The sequence below is a fragment of the Equus caballus genome, chromosome 18, assembly GCF_041296265.1.
Source record: "Equus caballus isolate H_3958 breed thoroughbred chromosome 18, TB-T2T, whole genome shotgun sequence".
Classification (NCBI taxonomy): domain Eukaryota; kingdom Metazoa; phylum Chordata; class Mammalia; order Perissodactyla; family Equidae; genus Equus; species Equus caballus.
In genome coordinates this window covers 13562161-13578813 of record NC_091701.1, presented here as the reverse complement: position 1 = coordinate 13578813, position 16653 = coordinate 13562161, and the positions used below count along the sequence as shown (strand labels likewise).

At 54.7% G+C, this 16653-nt stretch overlaps 1 protein-coding gene across 8 annotated transcripts in view; it reads right to left on the bottom strand.

Moving 5' to 3' along the window:
• Nucleotides 1-11250, bottom strand: part of LOC102148719 (coiled-coil domain-containing protein 93) — a 55438-nt gene extending 44188 nt beyond the window's left edge. For 3 of the 8 annotated variants that reach the window (XR_011428169.1, XM_070240720.1, XM_070240715.1), the window contains exons 1-3: nt 11054-11213; nt 8136-8467; nt 2513-2830 (exon numbers count right to left, since the gene is read on the bottom strand). Coding sequence is in view for 7 of the 8 variants with exons in the window: in XM_070240720.1 (XP_070096821.1) it covers nt 2513-2653 (141 nt within the window). In the remaining variant the exon portion in view is untranslated. Of the gene's footprint in view, nt 1-1578; nt 2831-8135; nt 8468-10817 lie in introns of those variants that run through there. The other 5 variants (XM_070240721.1, XM_070240719.1, XM_070240717.1 and 2 more) reach the window with 4 other exon arrangements.
• Between the last annotated feature and the right edge of the window lie 5403 nt (nt 11251-16653).

The window sequence follows — 16653 nt, the reverse complement described above, 5'->3', positions numbered from 1 at the left end:
TTAGAATCATTAGTGTTAGTTACTTCTGTTTGTTAGCCTAATTAGTAAGTAGGTAGCAGTGTTAGTGTCAGAGTAGTTTCAGGTCACCATGTCTCTGGGCCTGGCAGCCACCTCTGGCAACAGTAAGACCCATGTAGCCTGTTAAAGCTGCTAAAGACCATCGGGCAGAGCAGCTACTGCAAGGTGAAGCTGGCCCGGCACCTGCCCACCGGGACCGAGGTGGCGGTTAAGATGGTGGAGGGGAGTGGGAAGAGCGCCTCCAGAGCAAAGGCGCTGCACTGCGAGGTCCAGAGCCTGAAGACCGTGCGCCACCCGAACGTGCTCAAGCTGCTGGAGGTCGTGGCCACAGAGGACACGTCGTTCATCGTCAGCGAGCTCGTGAGCGGAGGAGACCTGCTGGACCACATCCGGAAGAGCGGCCCCATGGCGGAGGACGAGGCCAGAGGGAAGTTTCGGCAGCTCGCCTCGGCCCTGGAGTACTGCCACCGGAAGGGCGTGGTGCACCGGGACCTGCGGCTGGAGCACGTCCTTCTGGATGGCGAGGGCAACGTGAAGCTGTCGGGCTTCGGCAGCAGCGCCGTGTTCCTGGGCCAGGAGCTGAGCACCCAGTGCGGGAGCCCCTGGTACGCGGCCCCGGAGACCTTGCAGGGCCGAGCCTACGCCGGGCCCCCGGCGGACGTGTGGAGCCTGGGCGTGGTGCTGTTCTTCCTGCTCACCGGGGCCCCGCCGTTCTGGGGGTGTGACCTGGCGACGGTGCGCCGGCGGGTGCTGAGTGGGAGGTTCCCGCTGCCGATGTTCCTGTCCTGGGAGTGCAGGAACCTCTGCAAAATGCTCTCCTTCGACCCATGAAAGAGAATAACTCTGAAGAAAATCCTGAAGGCCTGCTGGGTGAATATGGGGCAAGAGAAACTGCGGCCCTACAAGGAGCTGCCCTTTGACACCAAGGACCCCTGGATCACGAAAGTAATGGTGAGCATGGGTTTCAGCGAGACAGAAGATTCTTTACAACACAGGAGATACGATGCCATCACGGCCACATACTTGATACTCAGCAGCAAGAAACCGCAGATGGAGGGCCACGCCATCGTGGTAAGACCTTGTGTGCCCCCCATGGACCCCAGCAGCCGCAGCTCCTCCCTCACCTACTCGGTGCAGCTGAAGGCGTCTGCATGCGCAGGAAGACGCCATCGCACCAAACTCGGCTTACTTGCCTGGCTCTGCAGGGCCAAAAACCAGCATCAGCTGCCTGAGGGGAACCCGGAGTCAGAGCTGAAGGCCACCGAGCCTGCGAGTCTGCTACCTGGCTTGGAGTCCAGGACCGCCACCCCCAGCCCAACCCCCCTGCGTGGCCCTGGGGCCTTCCCCTCCACCCACAGCACCAGCAACCCAGAGGTCACCTGCTGTGGCAACCTCCTCCATGCTGGGCAGCATGAGGGGAGCACCCCAACCTCTCCCTCTGGCCCCACCCACGGCTGGTGGCAGGCCGCTGGGAGCTTCTTAAAGTTCCTGAGAGGCTGCTATTGTTGCCTGAACCCCAAGAAAATAAATCCTAATTTCAAGTAAAATAGTACACTTGTAACAGATATTTGTTCTTCATTTGTTTACGCTAAGTGTCTGCAAAATATCTTGTAGGGCCAGTTTAAAATAGAATATATTAATGGAAATCTGGAGGTTCAGGAAGGCCAACAGCTCAAGAGACAACACCATTAACAAGATAGTTTGTTGCTCACGGTTCCCCAAGTGGGGACGCCAAGGCACGCAGGGCCCCACAGGAAAGCCCCAGGGTGGTCAGGAGGCAGAGGGAGTGGGGGACACTGCAGGCAGAAGGAGCCTTTCCAGTAGTTTCTGGAGGAAGGAACAGCGAGGCAGGGTGAGCAGGCTCAGGACTGGCTGGTCTAAATAACTTCACAGGCTTTGGGGCACGAGGCTGTCCCAGTTGTCTGATACCCACCCTGGGGGACAAGGGCAGGGGGTAGCGGCCTCGACTACACGTGTCCAACAGAGGAGGTAGTTGGGGTGTGGATGGACACTGGATTGGTTGGTTTGTATTTGAAAAATGGGCCCAAGGAGGAGGGTTCTCCCTGGGGTGGCGGGTCAGCATGACGAGGGAGGCAGGAGGCCGAATTGATGGGATTCAGAACAAGGCATGTCCGCATGTGCACGCAGGACAGATGTTAAAGCATCAGGTTACAGAAGCTAGAAACATGGTCCAGACAAGGCTCAGCTCAGATGTCACCTGAGGAGCCTTCCCTGCCTGCTCCGTCTACAGTGACAGCGACCCCACCCCAGTCTCCCTGCCGTCACCCACCCCATTCCCCTCACAGCGTTCAGGGCCCGGCCCCTTGCTCAGCACCCCACCGTGACTCTCCCCACCCAGAGGAAGGTCCTCACAGGAGCCCCCAAGCCCTGCACCATCTGGGCCTCCCCCCTCTCATCTCCTCCCACCACTGCCCCCATCCCCCTCCTGGTCCCCTGGCCCTGCTTTTCCTCGGTGACCCTGCTGCCTTCTAACCTGCTGTGTTCTGCTCACTGTTTGTCCCTCTTTGTGATGTTGGCTCCATGGGAGCAGCAGAGTTTGTTTTCTCATCTCCTTCACTGCCGTCCGTTCGTGCCTCCAACCGGAGTCAGGGCTGGGCACAGAGCGGGGCTTCATGAACAGTGAATGAGCAGACAGCACTTAGCACTCCCAGAAACATGCTCCTGTGTGGTCTGTAGTTTTCACTCGCCCAGCGCACGTCAGTGAGGCCCTACTGCTGCTGGGCCAGCTCTGGACACCGGGCACAGCAGCAGAAGAAGCATGCAGAGGTCTCCAGTCTCATCTGCTGACAGCCTAGTTGGGGAGACAGAGAAAAAAGAAGTAAAATATACACAGTGTCAGGCGGGGATGTATACCATGGAGAAAAAGTCAGGAAGGACGTTTGAGCAAATTCCTGAAGATTTTTAGGGAGTAAGCAATGCAGAGGGTAGAGTGTTGCAGGCTGCAAGACCAGCAAGTGCAAAGGCCCTGAGGCCACAGTGGGCTGCATGTTGGAGAGTCTTAGTTACTAGTGTGGATTCTTAGTTTTGTCTCGAATCCAAATTGCACTTTTGTTTGTAATCCTTGCTTACACCTTTCTAGCTAATTAACCTGAGTTCAACAAATTCTATTCCATTCTATTATTTAAAGTAGAACCAGGCAAATTTGGGCGAAGTCACACGTGTTCATTGAATGGCCTCCTTGGGCCCAGCTGTGTCAGGTACCAGGAGGCTGTGAAATCAACACAGCAGTCTCCCGGTTGACGACCCCCCTGGATGAACATCCTCGAGGTCCTCCAGCCCCTCCACTGCCCCTCTGCCCCATCTCCTCTGGGTCTCAAGCTCTGACCCTGACCCTCTGTTGCACCTTCACCCCCACGTCCAGCTTCTCCTGGACTGCTCTGTCTGGGTGTCCCTGAGCCTCTCGAAGTCAGCATGTCCCAATCAGAGTTCAACCCTCTCCCCACATCTGCCTCCTCTCTGTGAAGCCCCTCAGGGTGACGGATCCCCACAAGTGGACTCCTCCACCCCCAGGCAGTGCTCCTCCCCACCCTGCCTGACTGATGCCCCCCAACCCCTGCGATCCACCACCTCAGGAACCCTGTGACTCTCTCCCTTCCATCTTCAGCCTTGGGCTACACACCAACCTCCCCCTCTTCACAAATCCCCGGGGCTGGTATACGTACACATGGGGACACGGAGGTGACACAGGCAGGTATAGCTGGGAATGGCAAGCAGCCTCCCAGAGCAGAGGTCAGACCAGGGCTCCCGAGCGGGCAGAGCACAGCTATTGTGGCAGCAGGACGGCCATAAAGGGGGCGAGGCAGGCGCCCACGGCAGCCCCTCCCCACATTCCCCAGGAGCCCTGTGTCTCAGCCTCGGCTTGGGCTGGCTGCCCCTCCTTCTGTCTGTTAGGTGGGTGCCTGTTCATTCGTTCACTCACTCATTCGCTCATCATGTGTTTGGTTCCTGCCTGGTGCCAGGCCCTGGCTAGATGATGGCTCGTCCTTGGAGACCCAGCTCAGATCTCACCTCCTCTGTGAAGCCATTCTTGATGCCCACCCCCTCCTGCAGCCCCTCGGGCCTCACCTGGGCCCTCAGTGCTGTGATCACACTCTGATGAGCTCTCCAACCTGTGAGCCCTTGGGGGGTTCTGGGCCAGATGCAGAAATGGGCTCGGACACATGACCACAGGTAAAACCCCAAAGACATGAGAGGATTACCCACAGGCCGCATGGGGGCCAAGTTCACCCCCTCCCTCTCTCCCTCCTGGACCAGGGCTCCTCATTCCCAGGAACCTGAGCGGCCTTCTCTCACCCTGTGCTCATTCAGGGCATTAGCAGTCTGAATTTTTTTTCCAGTGTTAATTCTTTTTAAACTTTGAGGACATGTCATGAGGATATCCCTCAGTAATTTAATTATCACTTCAAGGGAGGGAATGCATCTGTGGTGTCTGAGCCAAGACAGGACAATGTGGAAAGCACAGGATGCTGAGGAGGAGCTGGCTCAGGGGCTGGGCCTCGGGGCAGCAGGAGGAGGGGAGACAGAGACTTAGATGGAGACAGAGCTGCCAGGGTGGGGCTCAAGCTGGGAGGAGTGGGAGTCCAGGGGCCTCCACACATGAGGGTGGTGGCTTCCGGGGTCCCCCTCTGTCACGTACAAGCCGTGTTTCTCATCCTGCAGCACCTCCAGGCCTTAGCACGAGCTGGTCCTCCAGCAGGAGCGCCTTTCCTCTGCTCTCCAGACAGCAGTGCCCTCACCCTGTGAGACTCTGCCCTTCTGGAATCTGTTCCCCAGCCTGCCCATCCACTACCCCCACCCCCACAATGACACACACAGCCCGCTCTGTGCTTAGGTCACCTGGTTGTCATCGCCTGAGGCTGGCCTGTCTGCTTGTGTGAGAGACCAGCAGACCAGCTTTCTAAGTCTGCGTGACCTTGGACGGGTCCCTCGTCCCTTTGGAGGCTCAGTTTCTCACTATAAGTGGGTCTGGCAGTGGCCTCCTCACAGTAGCGCTGTGCTGAGCTGCTGGAGATGGAGCGTTGGACGGGCGCCTGTTGCTGGTGCCCTTTGTGATGACCTTGGGGTCATTGCCCCAACATGCCCAGGGTTTGTGGAACGCCTGGCTACAGTGATGCACGAGGGAGTGGGAGACGGGCAGGAGGTCAGGGCGCAGCTTTGGAGTCAGAAGACACAGCATTCCTTGGGGACACTTCCCTGAGCCCCTGGTCCCGGGCCTCGCCCACCCACACCCCTTCTCAGCTGCCTTTGGGGCACGCAATGAACCCCTGCTCTGAGGCTGCATTCCCCGTGCATCTAACCCAGGCTGGACACTGGTGGGGTCACGTCCCGGGTGAAGAACTGAAGCTCCACGGGGCTAACGGGAGGACAGCAAACTCAGATGCCTCCAGGGGTCAGGCTGGCAGAGGCTGCGGAGGACCTGGGCAGGGGGACACTTAGGGAGTGGTGGGGACTTTGGCGAGCCGGGGGCACAAGCTCTGTGCAGAGAGCGGCTCCAGCTCAGCTCCAGAAGAGCGTTGCCTGGAGGGACTATCACAGGTGGCCAGATCCTCTCATTTCAAACATAAAATAAGCTAGACCCCTGGAATTTTGCCTGTAATCTTCCAGTTTTTAAATGTTAGCATTAACTTTTAAAATCTAGATTTCCCCGGGGCCCCGGGTTAGGCTGCTGGTTTCAGAGGCCTGGCCCGGGGTGGGCTCAGGAGCGGCTGCCTGAGGCGGCCCGGACTCTGGATGCTCTTGGCCCTGCAGCCTCCACTCCCCTCGGACCCCCCACCTAGTGCCTCCTCGTGGATGTTCAGGGGCAGCTCAGCCCCCCGAGGAGAGAATGGGAGCCTGCAGGCTGCTGGGTGGCTGGCTGCCATATGGAGGGCTGGGCTCTTAGGGGAGCCGCCCTTTCTTGCAGCCCCTGTGGCAGGTGGTGCTGCCCAGGCCCCCCCCGCCACACACACACACATGGTACATCCCTCCACTCCTCTGTGAGCCCAACTAGGCTCGCTCTGTGCACTGCCATTTTTCAGGGCACCCGTGGGAAAGAGAGCAGTATGCCCTCATGTTGGAGCACAGTGAATGGGACCCTGCAGCCTTAAACGTGTATTGAGCGCCTGCTGTGTACTTGGTCCTAGGCTGGGAGCTCAGGCAACTATGAGGAGGAGAAAGCCTGGGCTTCTGTCCACAAGAGACCAGATAGCACCAGAGGAGGAGGCAGGGATGTGGACGGCTTCAGCGAGAAGGGAGGAGACATCCAATGGGATCTGGGGTGGCCTCAAACATCACCACGATTTGATTGGGTGGGGTCGGGGACAGGGTGTGGGTGTGCTTGGAGGAACAGCACACACAACGGCTCAGATGCAAGATGTTCATGGTGTGGGGAGTGGAGCAGATGTGACTGGGGCTCCCCGATGTCACCCTGCCCCTGGACCAGGCTCCTTCCTCCCTTCCTCTGAGATGATGGAGATGGTGAGGAGAGCAGCTCTTAGCACTCCCGGGAGCCCATTATTAGCTCTCTGTTACAGAAGACAACACTGAGGCACAGAGAGGGGAGGGGCTTGCTCAAGGTCACAGAGCAGGAAACCTTGCTATATCCCAGGCCCCACGGCCCATGTCCTTAACTACTGCTCTGTGCTGCCTGCAGAGACACAGGCCTCAAATGGACTTTGAAAGCTGTCTGACCCCATGCCCCATTGGATACTGAGTCATCCTCAGGAAACACCCCCAAACACCTACTTGCACATCCCCAGCGGCAGGGAGCTCACTGCCATTCCAGGAAGCTAGCTCAGCCGCCCTGTGAATTGGCCCTGAACAGCCCAGGAGACACTTGGGGCATCCACAGGGCTCCCTGCCCCCGCTGAGCAGCTCCAGTCCCCTTGGCTGTCCTTGACACAAGGCCTGCTAGAGGTGACAGTCATGCAGCCAGGTGTGCAGTGCAGATAAGGACATGGTGGGCACAATGCACGCTAAACACAGACATTGGGTATTCATTCTACAAACATCCACTCAGGCTTGGCAATGGGGCGGGCTGGACTTGGGCCTGGGTAACCAGCGGCGAATACAACACAGCCCCTTGAGCTGCCGGTCTCATAGGAAAGGAGTGCCTGGAGAAACGGGATGGTGGTGCCCCCACCCCGCCCCCATGAATAGTCGCACTGACGTCAGGCTGTGGCCGTGGGTCCCAGTAAAGGGTGACGGGAGGCCCCGGACACCCCATGCGGGCACCGACCAAGAGCTGGATGCCGGAGCTGGACTGCCCGGGCTCCGTGATCTGAGGTAGTTACCTCGCCTGTCTGTGCCCCAGTTTCCTCATCTGCAAAAAGGGGTGATAACGGTGGTACCTATGTCGTAGAATTTTCATGTAGATCAAGGGAGTTTGTGTTTTTAAAGTGCTTAGGACAGTGTCTGGCAGAGGACCAGGCTGCCGCTCTCCTCAACAACAGCCATGTGAGGTAGGTTTTGCTGTCCCTGTTTTAAAGATGAGAAAACCGAGGCTGAGAATGGTTACGAGGTCAGCCCTTGGTCACCCTGTCCTCATGCTGCACCATGAACATCCACGGGTCCCCTTTCTGCCCAGCTGGCCTGTGATTGCCTCATCTCTCCATTCCCAGTAACCACCTGGCAAAACAGGTGCTGAGAACTGTCGGATGAATTCCTGCATGACTGAAGACTCAGACCCTGTGCCCTTGGGCTCCCGGGGCCTCGGACAGAACTGGGAGGCTGAGTGCCCTCAGACTGTGCAGGAGGTGCAGTGCGTGTCCATCGCTTCACTCACATCCAGCATGGCAGGGCGTGGGGCCTGGGGCTGGAGGGCGCTGGAGTCACCCCTGGGGAGATGCCAGGTGAGGAGGGGAGAAGTACAGGGGCCTCAGGAAGTGGGGCAGCCTCGCCGAGTTTCCAGGCAGCTGAGGCGTGGGAGTGGGGACACTCACAAGGGGCAAGGGATGGAGTCCAGCCTGGGCACCACCCACTGTTGGGCAGCGGTGGGAATGGGGACAAGCCCTGCCCCCGGGGTCTCCTCCTCATTCATCAAAGGGGAGAGAAATAACAAGACTGGTGCAATAGACCCCCAGTGCCCTGTGTGCCCCGCGGCCGCAAGGATTTCGTACCTCTTAGCCCGTTTAATCCTCCTGGATCCTCGTGGAGTAGCTACTGATTCCAGCCCCATGGATGGGAGGACTGAACTAGGAGGACTCAGCGACCTAGCGCAGGATGGAGCCAGGACTAAGCTTCGGGCACGTGTGCTCAGGCCGGCTGGGAGCAGCCCCCAGCACTGCGGATGGTGCGGACGGACGATGTGGAACAGCCGGCCGGGTGGCACGCAGACAATGTCTCTGTGTTCCCTCTGACGGCGACTCAGCTTATTAAGACAGGGAAGGCTCCCATTGCTGATACTCAGCGCCCCTCTGAGGGACACTAACATGTAGGATCTCGATGGCTCCTGGGAAAGTGGAAAGGGTGTGGGCCCGGGCATCAGGTCTGTGTCAGAACCCAGCTCTGCCCCTACCGCCTGTGTGACCTGGAAGCTTTCCCTAATCTCTCTGTGCCCAGCTTTCCAGACCTGACTCAGAAGGTTCTGTGTTTGGCACACAGGAGACCCTCCCTCAAAGGGCAAAAGCCAGCCCTCCCGGGACCTTCTCCTTCCATCACCTGTGCCCAGGTCACAGAGACCTGCTCCTTGACGAGGGCAGGTGCAATCCCACAGGTCCTCCGGTCCCCCGCCCAAGCCTTTCCCTCGTCAGTGACAGTGAGGAGGGGCAGGTCGCAGCTCCCAGGAAGTCTGCACTGAGCTTCTGAGACTTGGCAGAATTCCCGGTTCCACACAACTCAGTTCACAGCAAGGAACAGAGCCCTCCCCCAACTCGTGTTTCAGCTGCAGGGCCCCCCAGGGGCAGGATTTACAAACTGACCACCAACTTGGGGCTGGGAGATGTGGATTCCAGAGCACATGACCTCTGCCCCATGACTTCAGGGGAGTCACGCCCCCCCACCCCCCTCCCCTTAGCCAGTCTCCTGGACCAGGGGTCAGCCATCACAGGCAACTACAGTTTTATCACCAGGCAGCCCTGCCCACTACTGGAAACACTAGTGTGTGAGACTGGGAGTCCGAGGGCCTGGACCCCCTCCCAGAAAGCAGGATTGAGAGCCTGGACTGCCCACTGTTGGTGCTGCTTTTGTGCTACGACAGCAGATTTGAGCAGTCGTGACAGAGACCACAGGTCCCTCAAAGACTAATGTATTTACTCTCACCCTTTACAGAAAAAGCCAGCCTGCCCCAGAAGACAGTCCTGAGAACAGCAGCGACAGCGTGCCCCAGGGCAGGACTCAGCCCAGCCCGCTCCCGGGCTCTCCCTGCACTTCATTTAATCCCCATGCCAGGAGGGAGAGACTCCAAGATGCCCATTTTACAGATGAGAAAGCTGAGGCCCATCTTGCCTTAGTAACTGAGCATGGTGGAGCCAGCTTCGCACTCCAGAGCCCTCACCTCTCACCCCTGCACTCTGGATGGCGGGTCTGGGCCCACGGCACCCTCCGTTCTCACGCTGACAGCCGTGCTTGAGGGCCTGCCGTCCCAGAGGTGGCAGGGATGACACACGTAACTGCCTTATTCTGAACTGCCTGGCCTTGGCCGTGGCTCCTGCCGGCTGAGGCTTTAGAGGTGAGCCCTCACCGCTCCCTGCCATGCCAGGGGGCAGACCCCTCCCAACCTCCTCCTTCTGAATCCTCAGCTCCAGAGTCGCAGTAAAGAGCCATGTACCCAGGGCGGAGGCAGCATCCCGGGGAGGGGGTGATGGGAGGGCCTCTTGTACTGAAGTTGACATGTGGAAGGGCCAGTATTTATGTGCACAATGGGACTCAATTTGAAGCTAAGAACTTGGCCCTGGACAGCAATAAAAGCTGAGAGGCTGAGAGCTCGAAGGGAACAGGGAAAGGGGCTTGGCTTTTGGGTCGTAAATGTGTAATTTAATTAAAGAAATCAGCCTCCTGGATGATAGCAGTTTGCCTTTTAAGGCCAGAATTGGCCAACTGAAGCCCCAGGCACCCCTCAATTCCAGGATGTGATTGTGTGGACATAGCTGGCCTTAGCCGGGGTGCTGTCCTCTGGATCATGGACCAGACTGTGAGGCCTAACCTGCAGCACACCCGCCCACGTGTCACCCCATGGACAGTGGTTGCCGCGGGTGCAGGGCGTTCCTCCTGCTCGGCCCCGGAGGCCCTGGATGGTGATGAATGACATGTCTGTGGGGTCCCGTGGGTGAGCGCTTCATGGGGAAGAGCCCTCCACCCGCTCTCTGCCCCCTGGGGGAGTGCTGGGTTGGGCAGCGGTTCTGAGCCCCCTCAGGTTTAGCAAACATCCTGGCTCTGAAGTCATAAAGCAGCACAGTGGATTGGGAAAGACAGGCTCTGGGTTCAAATCCCACCCCCGCCATTCACCAGCAAGCCCCTGAGCCACTTCCAGCCTCAGTTTTCTCCTCTGTAAGCACGGACGCAGTCACCCTCATCCTCAGAGATGGATGCGTCCTGTGTAAATTACAACACCTACACTGTGTGTTTTTGGGGATGTGAGGGGTGTGCAAAGGCCCAGGGCCGATGCGAGAGGTGAGGTGTGGGCATCACAGATGTGACGACCTAGCTTCCTAAAGGACCGGGCTGTGTGTGTGCATCCTAATGTCCAGAAACAGATCTCTGCCACTAGCAAATTCATTCACTAAGGTTGTGTTTACTCTCTCGTGTCAGTTATCATCATCTGTTTGAACAGAGGCCTCTGGCGTCATCAGCAACATTATTACCTGTCACAGAATGGCCCTGCTCAGTTCCTGAAGCACAGGGACCTCTGCACTCCTGTGGGTTCCCGGCTGTGCCTGTTCTCGCTCTCTGCTCAGGGTCTCTCGGTAGCTCCCTATTGCCCAGGGCACGCCTCCCTCTGGGCATCAAACGTCATACGAGGCCCTGCTCCCCTGTCCCCCCCGCGCTGTGCTCAGGCAGTCACGAACCACAGTCATCCCGCCGCCGGCTCGTCTCCCACCTCTGCACCTGCTCCTCCTGCTCTTCTGTTCCCTTGTCTGAAACCTCAGCTCCTTCATCCATTTCTCCTTTACAGCAGGATCGAGTTGGTTGCTCACACAGAAGCCTCTGCCCACCCCACCCTGCCGTCTTCCAGTGGATGCTCAGTTTGGAGGAATGACAGTTGGTCCAAGCAACTGCCACCCAACTCCCACCTCTGGTGATTGGTCGGGGCAAGGACTCGTTCTGGCCAATGAGATGTTAGAGGAAATCTGTGGGGGCTTCTGTGAGAGATTTCCCTTCCTGAAAAGAAAGAGATGGGCAGGGAGGAAGATGCGCCCCTGCTTCTGGCTTGAGCACTGACTGTGCAGATGTGGTGGCTGGAGTGGAGACAGCCACACTACAATCATGAGGGAGTGACACTGACATTCTCTTAATGGTGGAGTAGAGAGGGGGTGGCTTCTGAGTCACTGATGACATTGTTGGGCTGCCAGACCACCTCTGGACTTCCCATCTCTCACGTGGTCTTTAAACATTTAACATTAGATGCCTTTGTGGTCTAAGCCACTCTTGGTAGAGTTTCCTGTTACTTCAGCCAAACTCCTATCTCACTGGTACAGCCTTCAAGTCTCAGTTAAATATTCTCTGCCCTTAACTAGTTCCCCAGCAGACGTGGGCCTCTGCCCCGACTCTCACCCTTCACCCATGAAAACAGCCCGTCAGCTATGATTCTCTGTCTGCCTAGCTGGCTCATCAGTATTTGGTTTGTGAACACCTCTGGGCCCAGCCTCTGCACTTTCTTCTCTGGGCACTCTGAGCAAGCACACAGTGGGCCCTGGGGCACCACAAGGAGCTTGCTGCCCGACCACAGCCAGAAGCCCCCTCCCATCAAGAAGCTTTTGGAGTCATTTTGGCCCGAGCACTGCTTCCAGACCTTGGGATGAGTGGTATAGGTCCATGCCCAGGATCGAAACCGTGAACCCAGGCCACTGAAGCAGAGTGCACCGAACTTCACCACCACGCCACGGGGTTGGCCCTGGTCACTGCATGTTCAACTTTTGAGGAACCACCAAACTCTTTTCCAGAGTGGCTGAACCGTTTTATATTCCCACTGACAATGTACAAAGGTCCTGATTTCCCCACATCCTCGCCAACACTTGTTATTGGCCATCTTTTTGATTAAAGTCAGCCTGGTGGCCGTGATGTGTTCTCTCTTTGAGGTTTGACTTGCATTTCCCTAATGACGAGTGATGTTGCGTGTTTTGCCGTGTATTTATTGGCCATTTGTGTATCTTCTTTGTAGGAATGTCTAGTCAAATGCTTTGCTGATTTTTACTTGAGTTATTTCTCTTTTCACCATTGAATTTAAAGAGTTCTTTAAATATGCTGAATACTAGAAGCTTAGCAGATAAATGAATTGCAAACATTTTCTCCCATTCTGTAGGTTGCCTTTTCACTTTCTTGATAGTGTCCTTGGATGCACCAAAGTTTTAAGAATTATTTTTTAAATTATTATAGGTGACAGCAAACCCTTGAGGGATGGAGTAGGACAAACACAAATACTGAAGACAAAGAAATAAAGGAGGTAGGTGGTGGAGGCCCGGCCTGGGCGCTGGGACCCCTGAGTTCCAGTCCTGCTGGGGCCCTTGCTGCTGCTCTGGACTCATCTTCTCTGTAAATGGGGACAACGGTGTCTGCCCTCCCCCTGTGGCGGGTCATGTGGGGTCAGTCAGATGCTAAACTCCCCAGAGACCTGCTCCTGGTGTCTGCCGTGTGCCGGGCTCGCTGCTGATCCATTTACTCCTCACAACAATCCAAGAAGGTGGTACAAGTGCCCTCATTTACAAAGGAGAGAACTGAGACTCAGAGAGGTTAAGTGACTTGCCCGAAGTTACTCAGGATTCAAATTCAGATGTGTCTGACTTTCCGCTGCACCAATTGGTAACAGGTCCAGGTAGTACTTGCCTCTTAAACAGCTGCCTTTTGATGCCTCCAGCAGAAGTGGAAGTTTTAAACCCTAAGTTAGGCCATGGTGGGTGGGGCTGGGCTGGGGACAAGGGAGGAACCTCAGCCCATCCCAAGTCCAGCAGGACGTTATCCAGGGTGTGGAGGCGGGTCAGCCAGGGGCCAGCCAGCACAGAGGGCCCTCCCGAGGGCTATCTACAGAGAGGCTCTGGCGGGACTGCAGGTATGGGCAGGGCTAGGGGGCCGGCAAGGGTGGGGGACCAGGACCAGCCCAGCAGGAGCCTGAGGGGCCACCTGGCAGGAGCCGTGGCCACGTAGGAACGCAGCCTCCCTCTGGATCCAGGCCTGGCAGGGAGGGGCCAGGAGAGTCAGCACTCCTCTCTCTGTCCTCTGTCCTCCTGTCCACAGGCCACCGCACACACGACCACAAGACTTTCAGGGGCTCCCGGAAATGTTTTAATTTTAATTTCTTTTACAATCAGAGGAAAAAATAAATATAACAATAATGAACATATAATAAGGAATCCAGCCTGAATATTTGTGTTTATACCAAGACAATTATAAAACAAAATTTTTAATATTTTTTAAAAGAGGCAAATTGGCCTAGGGCCCACAAAAGTCATAACGCATGCCAACATGCCAGTGACAACTATTTACCAGTTTCTTGGGCATCATTCTAAAAATATTTTATGCATATACATTTTAAATATTTATGTATAAATGGTTTTTCTTCTTTGTAATTAGGCAACATTTTAAACATATAGAAAAATAAAGAAAATAATGTAATAAACACTCATGAATCCAATACCCAGATTAAATAGAAGTAAATACAACTTTAAGCATACTCGCTTCAGAGATATTTTTAATTTGATAAAGGAAATGGAATGGGCTGTGTAAAGCTAATCCCCCTCCCACGGTTCCCCTCCCTCGCTACCCTGAAGTTGCTGCCGGTCGCTCTGGAGCTTCTCTCTGTGCAGACCACAAGCACTGTGCTAAACCCCGCGGTCATGGACTTCTCAGCGCTTGACGGAGTGGACCGCTCCCTCCGCCTTGAGACACTGCCTTCCGTGCTCCCAGGAGCCCTCACTCTCCCGGTTTTCCTCCTCCTCCACTGGCTGCTCCTCCCAGTGTCCTTCACTCGGTCCCCTCATCTTCCCCACTGCTTGTGGTGGAGGGCCCGGGGCTCTGTCCTTCTCCTGTCTGTCTGCACTCTCTCCATCATTCTCCAGTCTCTGACTGACATCCAAATTAATATCTCTAGCCCAATGCTTTCACCAACATCCACACCCATAAACCCAGACACCAAGAGTCTTTGCTAGAGCACTTTGCTTTAGTGAGAAAAGATGGATTTTTAACAGTCGAGCTTTGAATGCATGGGGAAAAAAAAAACCCAAAAAACAAAACCCTACCTTCCAGCGTGTAAAAGAAAGCAGCTAGGGGGAAAGAAAGAGCCCATCTGCTAATTAAAACTGCAAGAGTAGAAGGAAGAACAATTACTCTAAGGCACCATCTCTCCCCACATTCCTGCAAACAAATTAGCTTCAACTCCCACACAGTGGAAAAACAATGCCAATTACAGCTAGAGTTCTCCTCAACGTGTTCTCTCTTCTCCATCGGCATCCGATCATTAACAGTGCTTTGATAGTGGGTTGGAGACAAGCAGAAATTACTTCTGCCCACTTTTATTTTATAGCAAAGCCACAGCGGTGGGGAGGCTGGGACCAACATCAGACCCAGATCAGTTGCCTCCTGTGTTCCAGGTGAGAAAGACCGCATCTTCAACCCAACACAACCCAATCTCTGGATGCCTGAGGACCGATAATGGCAGTTTATAGCACAGGAGAGAAATAAACTCGTGTTAAATTTCAATGTAAAGCATAATTGAAGAAATGTGGTTAAAAATAGTTTTATAAAGGCAGATGACACCGGGGCATGTGTTAATGTCTAGAGGATATCTTTCGAGGTGTATTTCCAACTATGGATGGAATGGGTACCTAGCTGAGAATAGCCCATACGCTTTTGAAAACCTTGACCAAGACAAGCAGTGGGCGTGAGGAGGGGAGACGGCCGTCTGACAGTTGCAGGCACCTTTTTGGTTTCTCTGGTCGGGGAGGCCTGAATTTCACCTTTGCTGGCAGGCAGTTCCTTTGAGTGATTTGGTTATGCCAAGGGAAAGGAGCAATCCTTTCTGGAACAGAGGTTCAGGAAGCGCAGTGGGGAAACTGGTCTGCATGGCCCCATAACAGAGCATTTTCATGGTGTGTGGAATGCTTCTCTGCAGATCGCATTCCTTTTTGGGGAAAAATACTCCTCCAAATGTGGATTTAGATTACACTGTCCTTAAAAAATTTTATTTGTTCTTGAGGTGTGTTTGTGTGTGTGTGTGCAAGCAGAACCATTCTTGTTCAAGAGTTTAACCATCTGTGTTAGGAGCAAAATGGAGCTGGGACGGTAGCAGGAGGGATGAAGTGGCGTGTCTTCATTTCATGCTTTCTTTGTAAAGCTTCCCATTAGGTGTCCCTGCAGATTGACTCACTCTGATTTCAGGGAACGTCCGTCTCTGGGGTGTCGGTTTTGCCAAGGTGAGCCGTGGGAGGAACGCTTGTTTCTGATGCGAGTAGACATTCAGACGGCCAGACACCCCAGAAACGGGCTGGGATGTGAGGACGGAGGGACGAGGCTGGAACTCCAGGGAGGTGAGAAATCCTCAAGGGCCCGCAGATGGAGGGCGGTGGTCAATCCTTGCAATAGGGTGATTCCGAACAGCCATATTCAGCACCCCACGGTTTTCTCTGTGTAAGTCCTTGTAAAGAATATCGGTTATCACATGGGGATCCATGCCAACATTGAGGAACATTCTCTGGAAAACTGCAAGAGGGGAGCCTGGTAGAATTAAGGCTTCCTGTGGTCAAGTGGGACATTTGAGAGGGAAGATGCCAGCTGGAGAGAGACACCTGAATTATCTGTCAGTGGCACTCAGTGCAGCAATTGTGATTCCCCAGGGGACATTTGGCAATGTCTGGAGACATTTTTGGTTGTCACAACTGGGGAGTTTCTACTGGCATCTAGTGAGCAGAGGTCAAAGATGCTTCTAAACATCCTACAACACGGCTCCTCCCCAACTAAGAATTATCTAGCCCAAAGTGTCTATAGTGCTTAGGCTGAGAAGCTGACCTCGATGGAGGTAGTCAACGCATTTAGATGTTCAAATGCAAATATAATAAAAACTGAATCTCAAAAATATTAATACTATTGATTTTAAGAGAAAAGGTCGTCTGCCAAAAAACACAACAAGATATATTTATGGAGCGTCTAGTGAGCATCAAGTTTTGTTCTAGGTTCTAGGGTCCCAGCAACCAACACGACAAACTTCTCGTCTTCGTGGGATTTATGTTCTAGTTGTGAGGGTAGACCCCTAAGAATCATGTACACTTCAGATCATAATTATAATGGCTCTTGTGAATTCACTCCTTTAATCCTCCCAATAACCCTATGAGATTTGTGCTTCTAAAATGCCCATTTTATAAGACACTGAGGCATACAGAGGTAAGGAGCTTGTCCAAGATCCCACAGCTGACAGACCCCATGGGAATTCTTTATAGCATTTCAAATTGGTCTTGTAGTCAAACAGACTTTAGAGCTTAACTAAGTACATGA